Consider the following 16584-nt stretch of genomic DNA (forward strand, 5'->3'; position numbering starts at 1 on the left):
GTACCTATCGCGAATGAGAGGAAAATAGTCCCACATGACGACATGTGCATTCGTATTGTTTTTTCTCTCATTCCGAACCGACGAGCTCGTATAAATAAAGTATGTTCGAGAGATTCTTGTACATTAAGCCTGAAAACTCGACGAAACTGCATCTAACAGGCATTTTGCGACAAAATCGAAAGAGTATAAAGAGACAGTAAGAGTTGTCTTAAAAAGCTGATCACGAGTCGATAAGTTTTTGAAGCTGCCTCAGTTACCACCGCCATTTTTTTCACATCAATGTACAAGCGCCTCGCCGATGGAACGAAACGGAACGAGTGTAGAACGGAACGAAACGAAAGCTCCACTCGGACTGGGACGGAGCGAAACGGAACGATTAGGGTAGAGAGGATTTAACATGGAACGAAACGAAAAAAATAGTCTGCGACGGAAACGGAACGAATCGAATCTTGAGAACGAAATGAAATGAAAACGCGAATGAAATGGAATGAAAACGGAATGAAAACGCAAAATCTGTCAACTGAAACGCTGACACCCCTGTATGATACACCTAAATGGTACATCAAAATATCATTGAATGGATACGTTCACAACTGAAAAACAGCATCTTTATTCAAATAAGATGCGATCTATACGAATACAGTATGTAGTTTTATTATTATGTGTGGTGTGCGACTCTTACAGAAAGACAGGAAGATAATATGAATGCATTTTACTTCAAATATCATGAATGCCTGTGTGGTTAGGCTTTGTATAATGAAAGTTTTGCAAAGATACATCGTTTTTATTATCTACGTAAGATGCTGGAAAATCGACTCATATAATGATTCAGTAAGCTAAAAAGGATGATGTCTTTAGTATTATTGATTGGTTATTTCTGCATTGCTCTAGTTATTTGTCCGAGGCCTACTTTATTGGTCTAAGGCGAAGTCAAAGCCCAACATAGCAGTTGAGGACCAGGAACTTGGCCAACACAAAAATAACTTATCAACAATACTCAAGTAAGACATCATCCAGACAGAACGCTAATCACTTCAACAAAATGCATTGGCTAGCAACCTGAAGTACTGACTGGCAGGATGCGTTCGTTTCCCGTCAAATCTTGTATTGGCCGTGTTTTTCTTTATTGGCCGACTTTTTCCAGTAATTGCCGACTTTTTTTATATGTATTGCCCTGGTTCGATTTTGCCATTCAACGGAAAAAAAATGCCATTTTCACTTAATAGTTAAATTAAAGAAACAGGTAATATATTATCATTCCATCTTCTCCGATATCTCCAGTATAAACAAAATCAAAATACAAAAACTATTGCTGCATTGATAATCATTCACTTAATTCAACAAAAATGTACTATGGTCATTTTTGCTGGGAAACTAAAATTGCTTTTTATAATGATAACTCCAGATATCATATTTGAGTGTAATGCCGATTAATATAATATTCAATCTCATCAAAATACTCTCCATAGTATGGAAGTATCGGACAAGATCAAATTACTGCTCTAAAATTAGTAACGGTATAAGAATGACTCACCTGCAATTCTAAATACAATGTCGATTTTCTGTATTCTTGCCTTACTAGGCAGGGTGCCTTGCCACCATGCTGACTCTACTGGATGACCGGCCATACAACCACCTGTATCGAAAGGGCCATAATCTCCGTCTGTGGTCTTTGCTACCGGATAATTGTCATTCGTAGGCTGTGCATTTAGGGTCATTCTTTTCTTCAGGTTAACTAAACGCACGAAAATGAATTGTTATATCAATGCCTTAATAAGATAAAACATGTGACTGAATGTAATGTATCATTTCACGATATGAATTTATTTTTTTACAAAAGCTTAGTTAATGGGCATTGAATCTAACAAAATGATGTTTCCTATTATATAAATATATATATATGTTACATTGAAAGTACAAAACAGTTTATCGTAGTCTTTACGTGCCATTTAGCTCAACAGTGGCCTCTAAACCGCTATGAAGTAATGAGATATGGGACCTTTTAGATGATCGTACACTTTCAACCTGAATCTCTTTCTAACGCCATAATACCAAGGAGAGAAGTTCGTGTTTGCAGTGGTTATATAGAAACATAGACATAAGTAAATCATAATTTTGTTTAAACAAAGTTGTATTCGAACTTCCAAACGAGAGCACCAATGATATACATTATATATTGATTATGTCTTTACCTTAAGCAGTCTTTTTTTTTAACTCATCACGATCTTCGCAAACAAGGATGTCCTTATTTCAGGTAAAATATTTTACCTCTGTACATAATCATTAACGGTCATAAAAGGTATATCACTGCAGTTATGTTAAACTTTCCGACTTGATATGTTTACTTCACACACCTATCGATGTTTCTACAGACACATGTGTTCCCGCTATCAAACCACATTGAATAACTGCTATCTACATCATATTTCAAAAGTAAACCTAAACAAAGTGCCACCTTATCTTAATTGACAAATGGTTGAAAATAAACATCATAAAGAAATAAACAACTGTGAACTATACTCATCAAAATTACCCCAAACACTATGAACACAGCTCCGGCACACCTGTCCATTTATAACGATTATATGTCATTGGTAGTGGTCCCAATGTAAAACCTAACACGTATCCACGTTAGAATGATCATACCATTTAGTCGTACACTAACGCTACAACTATGAATTACGATCAGGAAGTAACGTATGTGCGTGATATATGCAGATAGCACGCCGGGTCATTGTTCATTTTAAAATCGTCCAAATCAAACGAAAACAAATTAAGTACAGATTATTAGTATTATGACAGTATCAGGAAATATTTCTTAGGTTTTGTTGCATTGCTGAACTCTGATAAAAACCTTGTTATAAACATTAAGATGTATACGGTAATACCGTCAGTTGTAATGTTATGAATTAAGCTAGAATGTTAGGCACGGTGTTGGGTACAGAACAAATTAGACATAACCATTCGTCGACACGGGATTTCATAACAGCCATCCGATTGTTAATGTAAAGAGACGAACATTCAGTGGCCTTACCCATGAATAAAATCCAATCTTTCAATAGCTAGTGTTAGGCAGTTATAAATAGTACTAGAAGTGTGTCATGATCGTATAAAGTCATTACACAGTTTTTAACAATACCAGAACTCGGTGTCGTATCCTTAGCGAACAGTCTACAGATGTGTAAATAAACTATATCGATTAAGTTGTAATACAATATTGTTAATGTCTCAATACTTTATCTGACTTTCACCTTGAATCGACACCATCAACATTTTATATCCATTTCTATATTTAAGATAAACAGGCGTGTAACATGAGGTTACCTAGCTCACTCATACAGGTACGGTCTCATGACCGATCAGGTTTTACATTGTACATTGTGTTTAATATGTCTTCCGGTACGGGCAGTCAGGCAAGTATTCGTAATAATAAGCGTTTATTATATGACAGTCCAGACTGTTTAAACTCCTTTCCGTCATTCGCAAAAGTACAATTGAAAGACCACCCTATTTCATTAGTAACCGTAGACATGTGCCGAGAGTGGGCGAGTGGCGCAATATAATTTGTTTCACAATTGTTGTAAAATAGATAAAGTTTAAAGTTTGATGTCGACATTTTATATAGGAAAATGTTATCTTATTTTAAAACAGTTTAAGTTAACATCACATTTCCAAATTATTTGAATGTTGAATGTTTCATACAGTAAGAAATGTCGAAATTGAATAATGGCTGACAATAAACGCGATAAATAAGTAAACAACTGTAAACTTACTACTCATTCGAATCCCTGGAAATATACTCAACAAAACTATCCAAAACAATGTGGGCACAGCTTCTACACCCCTGACCATCTTGAGTGAGTGCATAGTATTCGGTAGTGCTCCGAAAGCATGATATAAAGCATATAGATACGTCAGAACGACCACATTATTTGGTCGTACACTAACACAACTGCTGTAGACGACGACGACCAGGAAGTAAGTTGTAGGTGTACACGTAAATTCCGTCAGCAGTAACGTTAAAAATATAACATACCTTGTTTCATGTGTATTAAACTAGTAAGTTAGGCACAGTGTGGAATACAGAACAAAACTAGACGTTTTTATTGCATGACCTTACCCATGATTAAACTCCGATCTTTCAATAGCTAGTGTTAGGCAGTTATAAATAGTACTAGTATTGTGTCATGATTGTATAAAGTCATCAAGCAGTTCGTTTGTAACAATTCCAGACCTCAGTGTCGTATCCTTAGCGAACAGACTACAGACGTTTAGATGTACTATATTGATTAAGTTGTAATACAATACTGTCAATGTCCCAATACTTTATCTGACTTTTACCTTGAATCGACACCGTCAACATTTTATATCCATTTCTATATTTAAGATAAACAGGCGTGTAACATGAGGTTACCTAGCTCAATCATACAGGTACGGTTTCATGACTGATCAGGTTTTACATTGTCCATCGTATTTTATAGGTCGCCCGGTATGGGCAGTCAGGCAGGTATTCGTAATGATAAACGATTATTATATGGCAGTCAGGACCATTTAAACTACTTCCCACATTTGCACAATTACCATTGAAAGACCATCCAATTTCATTAGCAACCGTATACATGTGCGAGTGGCGCAGTAGAATTTGTTTCACAATTGTTGTAACATAGATAATGTTTTAAGTCTTATGTCGACATTATATATAGGAACCTGTTATCTTCACTTAAAACAGTGTGAGTTAACATCAAATTTCCAAATTATTTGAAGTGGGAAATTGACAGCATTGTATCCCCTCAAAAATAGTTGAATGTTTCATGCAGCGGGAAATGTCAATGTATGTGTTTGTCTCACCAAGCATTTACAAACGGTAGTATATTTTTACTTTCATACAAAACCATGTGGTATGTACATTCACTGAGGTCTTTACACGATGTGGTATCTACATGTACAGATGTCTAATGTACGCGTTTTGTTGTTCAATGAACACGTTGTGATGTCAACTGTACATGTTCTAATGTCTACTGTCGTCAAAAGTAATGATATCCACTGCACACGTTCGGATATCTACTATACACGTTCTGATGTTTACTGTCCAAATTATCATGTCAACTGTACAAGTTTTGATGTCTTTTCTACACATATCGACGTCTACTATATATCTTCCGATATCTACTATACACGTTCTGGTGTGTACTGGTTTACATGTTCTGATGTCTACTGTACACGTTCTGTTGTATACTGTTCACATTGTGATTTCTACTGTCCATGTTCTGGTGTCTACTGTACACATTCTGATATATACTATTCAGATTCCAATACCTAATATTCACATTCCTATATCTACTGTACATGTTCTGATGTATACTGTACATGTTTTGAAGTCTACTATTTGACACGTTTTTATGTCTACTGAACACGTTCTGGTGTCTACTGTTAACGTTCTAGTGTCTATTGTACATGTTCTGATGTTTACTGTTCACATTCTGGTGTTTACTGTACACGTTCTGGTGTCTACTTTTTTCCATGTTCTGGTTTCTACTGTACATGTTCCGTTGTCTACTGTACACATTTTGATATTTCTATTCATATTCCGATATCTACTTTACATGTTCTGATGTCTACAGTACATGTTCTTATCGCTACTGTACACGTTCTAGTGTCTACTATACACGTTCTGGTGTCTCCTTTTTTTAAATGTTCTGATTTCTACTGTACATGTTCTGACGTCTACTGTACACTTTCTGGTGTTTAATGTAACACGTTCTGGTGTCTACTGGTTTACGTTCTTGTGTCTATTGTACATGTTCTGATGCTACTGTACACGTTCTGGTGTTTACTGTACACGATTTGGTGTCTACTGTTTACGTTCTTGTGTCTATTGTACATGTTCTGATATCTACTGTACACGTTCTGGTGTTTAATGTACACGTTATGGTGTCTACTGGTTTACATGTTCTGATGTCTACTGTACACGTTCTGGTGTATGCTGTTCACATTCTGATTTCTACAGTCCATGTTCTGGTGTCTACTGTACACATTATGATATATACTATTCAGATTCCAATATCTACTATTCACATTCCGATATCTACTGTACATGTTCTGGTATCTTCTGTGCATATTCTGATGTCTAATATTTTACATGTTCAGATGTCTACTGTATACGTCCTGGTGTCTACTGTACACGTTATGGTGTCTAATATTTACGTTCTGGTGTCTATTGTACATATTCTGATGTCTAGTGTACACGTTATGATGTCTACTGTTTACGTTCTGGTGTCTATTGTACATGTTCTTAAGTCTACTGTACACGTTCTGATGTTTACTGTACACGTTCTGATGTCTACTGTACACGTTCTAGTGTCTACTATACACGTTCTGGTGTCTCCTTTTTTTAAATGTTCTGATTTCTACTGTACATGTTCTGACGTCTACTGTACACTTTCTGGTGTTTAATGTAACACGTTCTGGTGTCTACTGGTTTACGTTCTTGTGTCTATTGTACATGTTCTGATATCTACTGTACACGTTCTGGTGTTTACTGTACACGTTTTGGTGTCTACTGTTTACGTTCTTGTGTCTATTGTACATGTTCTGATATCTACTGTACACGTTCTGGTGTTTACTGTACACGTTTTGGTGTCTACTGTTAACGTTCTGGTGTCTAGTGTACATGTTCTGATATCTACTGTACACATTCTGGTGTTTAATGTACACGTTATGGTGTCTACTGGTTTACATATTCTGATGTCTACTGTACACGTTCTGGTGTATGCTGTTCACATTCTGATTTCTACAGTCCATGTTCTGGTGTCTACTGTACACATTCTGATATATACTATTCAGATTCCAATATCTACTATTCACATTCCGATATCTACTGTACATGTTCTGGTATCTTCTGTGCATATTCTGATGTCTAATATTTTACATGTTCAGATGTCTACTGTACACGTCCTGGTGTTTACTGTACACGTTATGGTGTCTACTATTTACGTTCTGGTGTCTATTGTACATATTCTGATGTCTAGTGTACATGGTCTGGTGTCTATTGTACACGTTTTGATGTCTACTGTACACGGTCTGGTGTCTACTGTACACGTTATGATGTCTACTGTTTACGTTCTTAAGTCTACTGTACACGTTCTGGTGTCTACTGTACACGTTCTGATGTTTACTGTACACGTTCTGATGTCTACTGCACACGTTCTGGTGTCTACTATACACGTTATGGTGTCTACTGTTTTCGTTCTGGTGTCTATTGCACATGTTCTGATGTCTACTGTACACGTTCTGGTGTCTACTGTTTACGTTCCGAAGTCTACTGTTCAGGTTATGATATCTAATGTACATGTTCCGTTGTCAACTGTACACGTTCTGATGTGTACTGTTCACGTCCTGATGTCTATTGTTCATGTTCTGATGTCTACTGTACACATTTTGATATTTCTATTCACATTCCTATATCTACTTTACACGTTCTGGTGTCTACTGTTCACGTTCTGATATTTACTATACACGTTCTGTTGTCTACTTTTTTACATGTTCTGATTTCTACTGTACACGTTCTGATATCTAGTATACACGTTCAGGTATCTACTGTACATGTTCTGGTGTCTAATGTACACGTTCTTGTGTCTTATGTTCACGTTCCGATATCTACTTTACACGTTCTTAGGGCTATTATTCACATTCTTACATGTACCCTTCCTTATATTTCGTTAAGTGTGTATTTTCAGGAACCTATTGTGAGCCTTCTGAGGTGTTATCGATACGGTATCAGATCTGATGATGTGTGAACCTAATGATCTATACCGGATTTGTCTATTTTTTCCGCCTTACTTATCCATCGTTAAACGCTTTCAATACTATTATAGAGTCTACGATTTTATTTGATATATGATATAACACTATGACGTAATATTTGGGTTGTCCCGCGATCATAAATATATCAGCTGCTTCATCAAACGAAAAACACTTTGATGATGTAAATTTTATTTTCACTTGATATATAAATATATATGAATCATGGCTCTGGTGTCTACTATACACATTCTGATATATACTAGTCAGATTCCAATATGTACTATTCACATTCCGATATTTACTGTACACGTTCTTATGTCTACTGTACACGTAATGGTGTCTATTTTACATGTTCTGATCTCTACTGTACACGTTTTGATGTCTACTGTACATGTTCTGATGTCTTCTGTACACGTTCTGATGTCTACTGTATACGTTATGGTGTCTACTGTTTACGTTCTGATTTCTACTGTACACGGTATGGTGTCTACTCAATCCGTTCTGGTGTCTACTATTTTAAATGTTCTGGTTTCTACTGTACATGTTCCGTTTTCTACGGTACACATTTTGATATTTCTATTTACATTCCGATATCTACTTTACACGTTCTTGTGTCTACAGTACATGTTCTTATCGCTACTGTACATGTTCTTATCGCTACTGTACTCGTTCTGGTATCTACTGTTCACGTTCTGATATTTACTATACACGTTCTGGTGTCTACTTTTTTAAATGTTCTGATTTCTACTGTACATGTTCTGACATCTACTGTACACATTCTGGTATCTACTGTATACATTCTGGTATCTACTGTACTCGTTCTGGTATCTACTATACACGTTCTGATATCTAGTATACACGTTCTGATATCTAGTATACACGTTCTAGTGTCTACTGTTTTACATGTTCTGATGTGTAATCTACACGTTCTGGTGTCTACTGTACACGTTCTGATATCTACTGTACACGTTCTGATGTCACTGTACACGTTCTGGTGTCTAATGTACACGTTCTGGTGTGTACTGTACACGTTCTGGTGTCTAATGTACACGTTCTTGTGTCTTATGTTCACGTTCCGATATCTACTTTACACGTTCTTAGGGCTATTATTCACATTCTGACATGTACCCTTCCTTATATTTCGTCAAGTGTGTATTTTCAGGAACCTATTGTGAGCCTTCTTAGGTGTTTTCGATACGGTATCAGATCTGATGATGTGTGAACCAAATGATCTATTCCGGATTTGTCTGTTTTCCGCCTTACTTCGTTAAACTCTTTCAATACTATTATAGAGTCTACGATTTTATTTGATATATGATATAACACTATGACGTCATATTCGGGTTGTTTCGCGATCATAAATATATCAGCTGCTTCTTCAAACGAAAAACACTTTGATAATGTTAATTTTATTTTCACTTGAATTATGTATGAATTATGACTTTTTATAAAACACATATCGTTTGATTTTTTTATAAGTTTTTGCTATATGTTTGACATATCCTTTCGTTTTGAAATCATTTCTGATTACTGACATTATTGTCCTTCATCTATCAGACCCTAGATATATCTGAGACCATCACTTTTCGTTGAATAATGAGATTTGAGAAATACAAGATTCGTACACATATCTTGGAATAATATCAAACTACAATGGTGTTTTTACAAAAGCCAAAAGTAAACTGACAGAGCAAGCAAAAGAAGCTTTATATGCATTGTATATTAAGATTAAAAGTATTTCCATTCCTGTAGATCTTCAAATGAAATTATTTGATGCACTTGTGTCACCTATTTTATTATATGGATGTAAAATCCGGGGCTATGAAAATGCAAAAAGTATCGAAAACATACATTTACAATTTTGTTAGGAAATTCTTAACATTCGGAAGAACACCTAAAATTATATGGTATATGGTGAATTGGGAAGGTATCCCCTAGACATTGAAATCAGTGTTAGAATGGTTATGTTCTGGCATAAGCTTATAACAGGTGGATCGAAATTATCTAGTGTAATGTATAATATATACAGAATTCTGTATCAAGTTTTAAATGGTTAACGTATATACGAGATATTTTAAACAATACTGGATTTAATTATTTATGGACTCTCCAAATATCATGTACAATTAATAGACAATGCTTTAAATCTATCATTAAGCAGAGATTATGTGATCAATTCATTCAAAGTTGGTTTCATGATGTTTAAACCTCCTCGCGAGGGCAAGTTTACTTCTTATTCAAATATCAGTTTAATATTGAACCATATCTTTTAAAGCTTAATCGTAATGAACGAAAAGTATTATGTAAATTTAGAACATCAAATATAAAAATTCCTATAGAAACAGGAAGATGGAATAGAGTCCAACCACGACTTATACCAATGTACTAATGTATCTGTTGTTGCTCTTACATATACAAAATTATTAGTATGTCAACCAAACTTATATCAAAATAAAAGGAATGTTCTCGATATGTATAACGGTAATTTTAACAAGAGTAAGTAAATGTATACAAAGAGTAATGAAGCTACTTAATATCTAAAATAAGTTAGCTAAAAGAAGTATTGAAATGGGTTGTTTTTGCATAAATTGTATCATGTGTCATATTATGTGTGTACTATGTCCATCAATGTATACTATATAATATGTGACCTCTTGTTACGCATGTATACGTCTGGCGTGAGTGTAAAAATAAAACTTGAAACTTGAACTTTGTAAATGTGTTATAATTTATTGCTTAATATATCATTTTCGATTTATAATCACAAAATGTTTGTTTCCAAATATATATAATTCACCATTAAGTGTCTCTTTCGAAAAAGCTAAACATATTAAAAATGTTTTTCATTTCAACATGTTTTATTAAATCAATCCGATTAAAAAAGGATTTGGGAAACAGGCAAAGCCTATACAAGTTCTCTCCCTGACATGGTAAATGTCATCTCGTGGATACGATAACTAGTACATTTGCATCCAGTTCTAGAATATTTATTCATACAACGCCATTTCTGCTTTCATTTGTAAACAGTTATAGTTATTTCTATCTTAAGTGAACCTGTACCAAGGGAGACAACCTGGTTGAGGAGACCATTATAGACTTTCCGAAAATGATATATGAATACAGAATAAAATGTATGCAGGACATGAAGATGTTTTAAAGAAATATATTTCAAGCATGTTTTAGACCAAACAATCACAATGGATGACGAAGTAAAACAAATCAGTTGGTAAGATACTCGTCATAAGAACATGACATAGCAAAAGGTTCAGCAGTTCAATATGTTATCCCGCACTTAAGCTAAAAACACACACAGCAGTTAATAATGAGCTAGTAATACGGTAACAGAAATAATCGTTCCTCACTGCATTTATGATCCAGCATCCGCAGATATCCCTACGGTATCGTACATGTTAGGGACGGTCCTAGTCAGGGAATCAAGTTTTTCATAATTTTCGTCAGCTGTGGTACTCTTGGAAATTTGCCTCCCATTTTTAGTGTCTACAACTTCATAAGGACCATCTGAAATAAGAAAAGGTGAAGAGAGGGCAATATATATAGTTAACAAAAATAATTCGAAATGTTAATTCGTAGTGCGACGCTGCTAATTACATATAGTAAGGTCGCGCTTTTAATTTATTCAAAACGTTGCAAAAAGCTAAATATGGTTATCAATACGCCTACTGAACGTAATGCAGAGAAATAGCGTCTATAGGAATACAAACAATTGTATAAGACAAACTTATATCATTTTCCTAATGCTGGCTTCATTTTATCAATTGATCATAAACGTTCAGTCTGTATAATGATCGATGCTAAGCTACCCCATAAGATTTCAACGTTGATGCATTAAAAGTAAAATAAAAACAGGAACAAGACTTGAACAGACACTGAAATATCGTAGCTTGAAACTTCTTCAACAGAAAATCTTGATAAAGTGGTTTACATGTCAACAGAACTCATTATACGGAACATCTGGTAACTATCAGCTTAACTAGGTTCTAAAGTATGGGATGAAAGTGGATATTTTCGAAGGAGGGGCATTTTTGCCCTTTTTAAATACTACACTCTCTGTTGGAATTATAATTATCATATTCTTCCCAAGAGTACAGTAAAACAGTACAAACATGCCTACGTGTAACACCCTTTTAAGTTAAAAACAAACAGATGTATATTGACAAAAAGTTGTTGACGATCCGTATTTACAACAAGAATATTATATTCTCTTTTAAGATATGATTGATACACATAGATAAAAACTAAAAAAAAGACATTTCCATAATATTACAAAAATTACCTATATCTGCCTTTAACTCGTGTCGTTTGGCTTGTTGTAAGATGTCGGACATCTGAATAGGTCCCGTGTTGTCTCTGTGCTTCATCGAGAGACGCCTGGTCTGTACAATAACTAAGACGAACAGTAGTAAAATGACCACTCCACATCCAACACCTATCCCGACTGTAGCAGTTTTGTAGCTCTCTATGTTTGTAAGGCCTTAAATTAGGTTATTAAAGTCAGCATTAGTTTAATAGTGTATTTTAAGTAATAATTTAAAGTAAGTAATATATGTCTGTTTTATACACAGTTTTATCAAACATCTAGAATGTATTTGTACCTTGATACATAGTTTCCAAATTTAGCTAAATGCCGGTGTTCTTCATGAAATAAAGTGCAACGTACTTTTTTTTCAAAATTAATACAGTTGAAAAAGAAATGTGACAGAGTTAAATACAAGCTTGAAAAATCAGAGTAGAGGTATTTGCCATAACTTACTAACCGGCACAGTATCCATTGGTCTGGATACAGAAGTTGTCATTGCAGTCATGTGGACACATTTTATCACAATGCGCACCGTGGTATCTAGCTTGGCATTCTGAAACGTGAACAGAACGCTAATATTTAGATTCAATTTGTACTTAGATGTTCCTAAATTTACTATTCACACATTATATGATTAGTTTTCAATCACGATATTAACTGTCTCAACGATGAAGTTGTAATTATTGTATTGTATATGTAATTATAATTGTGTATCATTGCCTTTATGTAAGCACTGTAAGGTATTGAAAATCATCCATTTTGTGTCGTTCCAATTATATGTTGATATACAAAACAGTGCCTGCCAATGGTACATAACTAAAAGAGAGAGGAAAACAAAGAGGAGGAACCAATGCCTACATACTTAAGGCGGCGTTAAGGACCGTTCCTTATCCAGATTATCCAAATGTTTTCTTTCCTTCCAAGCGAAAAACACTAACAACTGATCGACATTATATCTTTGGGCTTCAATTGCGGTAGCGGTACATTACTTAAACATAACTTAAACGCAGCATATTAACAATTAACTTAACTACGGAGGTTGTATTTGCAATTATATACTTACCTTTGCAATGCCCGTTGGTCTGGTTACAAATACCTCCCTTACAGTTTTGCGGACAACTTTTATCACAAAAGGCATAGTAGTATCCAGTTTTGCATTCTGAAAACAATCCCCAGAAAATACCGTTCATGCTGCCAATTTACATGATATGTCGTTTAACTTATCAAGATGTACATCGTTCTTTGTTAACAGCTTTTATATCAGCTTAAGTATACAGCACCACATTATCAATGTATTCTTATAAATAAGTACCTGATTTAACCGGAATAGCAAACTTTTCAATGACATTGATGTTATGTATGTCTATAAACAGGTTAAGGGTAACGAGACATTAAGAAAGTTTTGATTCAGGCTGCTGATCTGTGTGTATGTATTACGTTTACTCACCCATAAATGCATATGTTAAACATAATGTTGTAATGAACGTACCGTTGCATACTCCGGTGATTCTATCGCATTCTTTATTACAGTTATCCGGACAAATCTAGTCGCAGACAGCCCCATATAGTCCAGGTGCACACTCTACAACGTACATACTTAATTTAAATCATACAATTGAGTAACGATGTTTGGATTGTCAGTGGCTGATTTTTCGTCATAGAGTGTCTCTCAAACATGTGCACTATATCATTTTCAGACTTAACATTTAGTAATTTGGTTAGTAACCTATAATTGTTGCCAGACAATTGTAAAAATGGGGCGGGGTGTTTTCTCAAACAAGCTATTCGTATGAGTTGTTTTGAAGTTGATAACCCTAGATAATGCTTTAAATTAAAACAGGTATTTCGTTTTGTATCGTTTTATTATATAAATCATACTTTTTTACCTTCATTATTACAGAGGCACTATTTAGTAAAGCTACTGACATCCTAAAAAAAACCAGTTTTGAATTTATTTAGAGTTGAAATAGATGGTAGCAGTGCGGGTTCCTCTAAAAGAATGGGGACACCCGCAAGTTCATCGGTGTGTTCTGTTGATGTTAAGAAGTTGCAAAACAGAAAATACTGTTCGTAGACTTTACTGTTGGAAACTATAAAATGGAACTTGCGTTGAGCTGCTAAAGTTTAGGTTTAGTGGCAGTGCAATCTACATGTTTCCTTCATCTTTACTGGGTTTGTTATGCCTTATTAAACAGTGTATTAATAATGACGAGTCGTTCCATGGTAAATTTAATATAAAGTTAAAATGGACAGATTAAAGTATGAGTAAGATGTCAATAAAGGTCACTAACCTAAGCACGACTTTTAAAACAGCTACGTTTAACGGTTACATGTAAAGGTGGTGTTAAAAATTTGATCTTAATTAAAAAGAACATTTTAAATTGTCCATGTGCAAAAACAAAACTTGTAACATATCGGACTCAAGCACAGACCCAGGTCAAGTAGTAAAGTTAAAATATCAGATAAACATGAATTAGAAGCAAAACAAGAAATGGGATTTCGCTATATGTTTTCATTTTTACATACCAGTACATTGACCATCAGTCTGGTTACATATGCTGTCTTTACAGATTCTGAGTGGACAGGCCTTGTCACATATGTCACCATAGAATCCAGGTTCGCAAACTGAACAAGAAACATATCATTGGTATTACGTTCCTGTACGATCGTCTCTAATGTACGTAATTGGCGGAAATAAAAAAGAATATTCTGTTATTCAGCGTTACTGATGTTGGAATTACTGAATAATTTATTTGTGATTTAAGAGTTTACCTGACTGCGTCAAAGAGACTCAGCAAGCTTATTAGTAAAATAACCTAGACAATAATTTCTTCTAGTCTTTCATTTCACATATAACGTAATGTTTAAATGGCACATTGGTAGTCTTATTTAGTAATTGCTTAACATTATAGCAATGTGACATCCTAGGAGAATACATTTATTAACAGATTGATAGTTGAAACATTTTAAATACCTGTACAAAATCCACTGTACTGAAAACACGTGTTTGTTCCACAATTGACCGGACACCGATGAAGACATGCATTGCCATAAAATCCTTGATCACAACCTACAAGTACCATAGAAATAGTAAATGCTTAAAAAATATATTATTGCATTTTTTATTGCTATTAGTGATGATGAGAAAGTAAAAACGAAACATTCTTCAAACAAAGAGATTGACTGCGTTATGAATTATTACAGTGTCGTTAAGTTTGAAAATTATTTCTTTAAAAAAATAGAATATTACAACAAAAATTCGAAAATAGTTCAATGAAATCTTTAACTACCTGTACAGGACCCAGTTACTTGAACACACGTGTTTCCTTTACACTCAGTTGGACACATCTGACTGCAGTCATTCCCATGGTAACCATCTTTACAACCTTAACAAAACAATTATCATGTTTGTAAAGCATTGTAAAACCAACTGAACAACAATAACCTAAATCAAATTTCTTACAGGGTGTCTTTCTCGAAACCTCCTTCAACTTGTTGTAAATAGATAATCAGTCATGACAGTAATAACTTTAACGCCTGCTGAGATACGGTTTTAAAAATATGAAATGCTTTAAAGCATACATATACAAATAATGCATAGCATGCATGTGCCATATTTGAACCCGGTATACATGTACCTTTTTATTAAATTGTTACATCACTAGTATGAAGGAGGATGTCTACCCCGGTACCTCAGCATTATCAAAATCTTCAAAGAAGTACCATATGAAAATAAACATGAATGACTTGGTTATGTGTAAACTTTGGTCAATATATTTAATATAAACGCAATGAAGTCAATTAATATATTTGTATCATGTAAACTGATGTGTCATTTTTTTTTTATCTTTCCTGATAAAATACATATCAGTGATACAGGAAAATGGAAAACAACTCTCACAAAGGATCTAATAATAACTGAAAGAGAAAGGGCACATTTTCTCATGCAATGCATAATAAAGTTATAACCAAGGTATTATATGGACACGCAAACAATGAAGTGTACATCTAAGTAATTTATCGTAAATTTATTGATAGCTTTTATAAACAATACATAGTTAATATCACACTTACTACAATATCCGGAAGTTCTGTTACATACAGGATCGGTACAACCAATAGAACAGGGAGCACAGGATGGACCAAAGAAACCATCATCGCATTCTTGTATGATAGAATCGAAATGGCAATTAGTACTTAATGCTATGAAGTTTGCAAACTCATAACAACTTCCGTAATAGCTTCATGAATTCTTTTTTCATTATTAACCATAAGAGTTATTGCTACTTTGACATAGACATTTTATCCATTAAGCAAATGAACATCCATTTCTTGAGATATTCTTTAATGCAAACAAATACACTGCATGAAAAATGCCCACGCTCTATGTTCACCCGCGGTAATATATGGGTAAAACAAACCATGTCAATTACAACAGCTTTGAACGGGTAGTTAAAATACTG

At 34.5% G+C, this 16584-nt stretch overlaps 2 protein-coding genes and 1 long non-coding RNA gene across 3 annotated transcripts in view; all 3 read right to left on the minus strand.

The window, feature by feature from the left end:
* The window catches only part of LOC110448692 (multiple epidermal growth factor-like domains protein 11), a gene marked incomplete at its 3' end in the record, with an annotated part of 26761 nt that extends 22798 nt beyond the window's left edge, over positions 1-3963 (minus strand). The window contains exons 1-2 of the mRNA XM_021495071.1: positions 3774-3963; positions 1535-1735 (exon numbers count right to left, since the gene is read on the minus strand). Coding sequence (XP_021350746.1) covers positions 1535-1735; positions 3774-3867 — 295 coding nt within the window. The remainder of the gene's footprint in view (positions 1-1534; positions 1736-3773) is intronic.
* Positions 3964-11129: 7166 nt separating this feature from the next.
* LOC110448701 lies at positions 11130-13664 on the minus strand. The gene is made up of 5 exons (XM_021495087.1): positions 13611-13664; positions 13185-13280; positions 12579-12674; positions 12098-12208; positions 11130-11322 (listed from the first exon to the last, which is right to left on the minus strand). The coding sequence occupies exons 3-5, from the start codon at positions 12634-12636 to the stop codon at positions 11171-11173; spliced, it is 321 nt and encodes a 106-aa protein (XP_021350762.1). The 5' UTR covers positions 12637-12674; positions 13185-13280; positions 13611-13664; the 3' UTR covers positions 11130-11170.
* A 748-nt stretch (positions 13665-14412) lies between these two features.
* Positions 14413-16584, minus strand: LOC110448702. The gene is made up of 4 exons (XR_002462757.1): positions 16196-16584; positions 15412-15507; positions 15096-15191; positions 14413-14746 (listed from the first exon to the last, which is right to left on the minus strand). It is a non-coding gene; the product is annotated as an uncharacterized LOC110448702 (long non-coding RNA).

Source organism: Mizuhopecten yessoensis, unplaced genomic scaffold, assembly GCF_002113885.1.
Source record: "Mizuhopecten yessoensis strain PY_sf001 unplaced genomic scaffold, ASM211388v2 scaffold4135, whole genome shotgun sequence".
NCBI classification, from domain to species: Eukaryota; Metazoa; Mollusca; class Bivalvia; order Pectinida; family Pectinidae; genus Mizuhopecten; species Mizuhopecten yessoensis.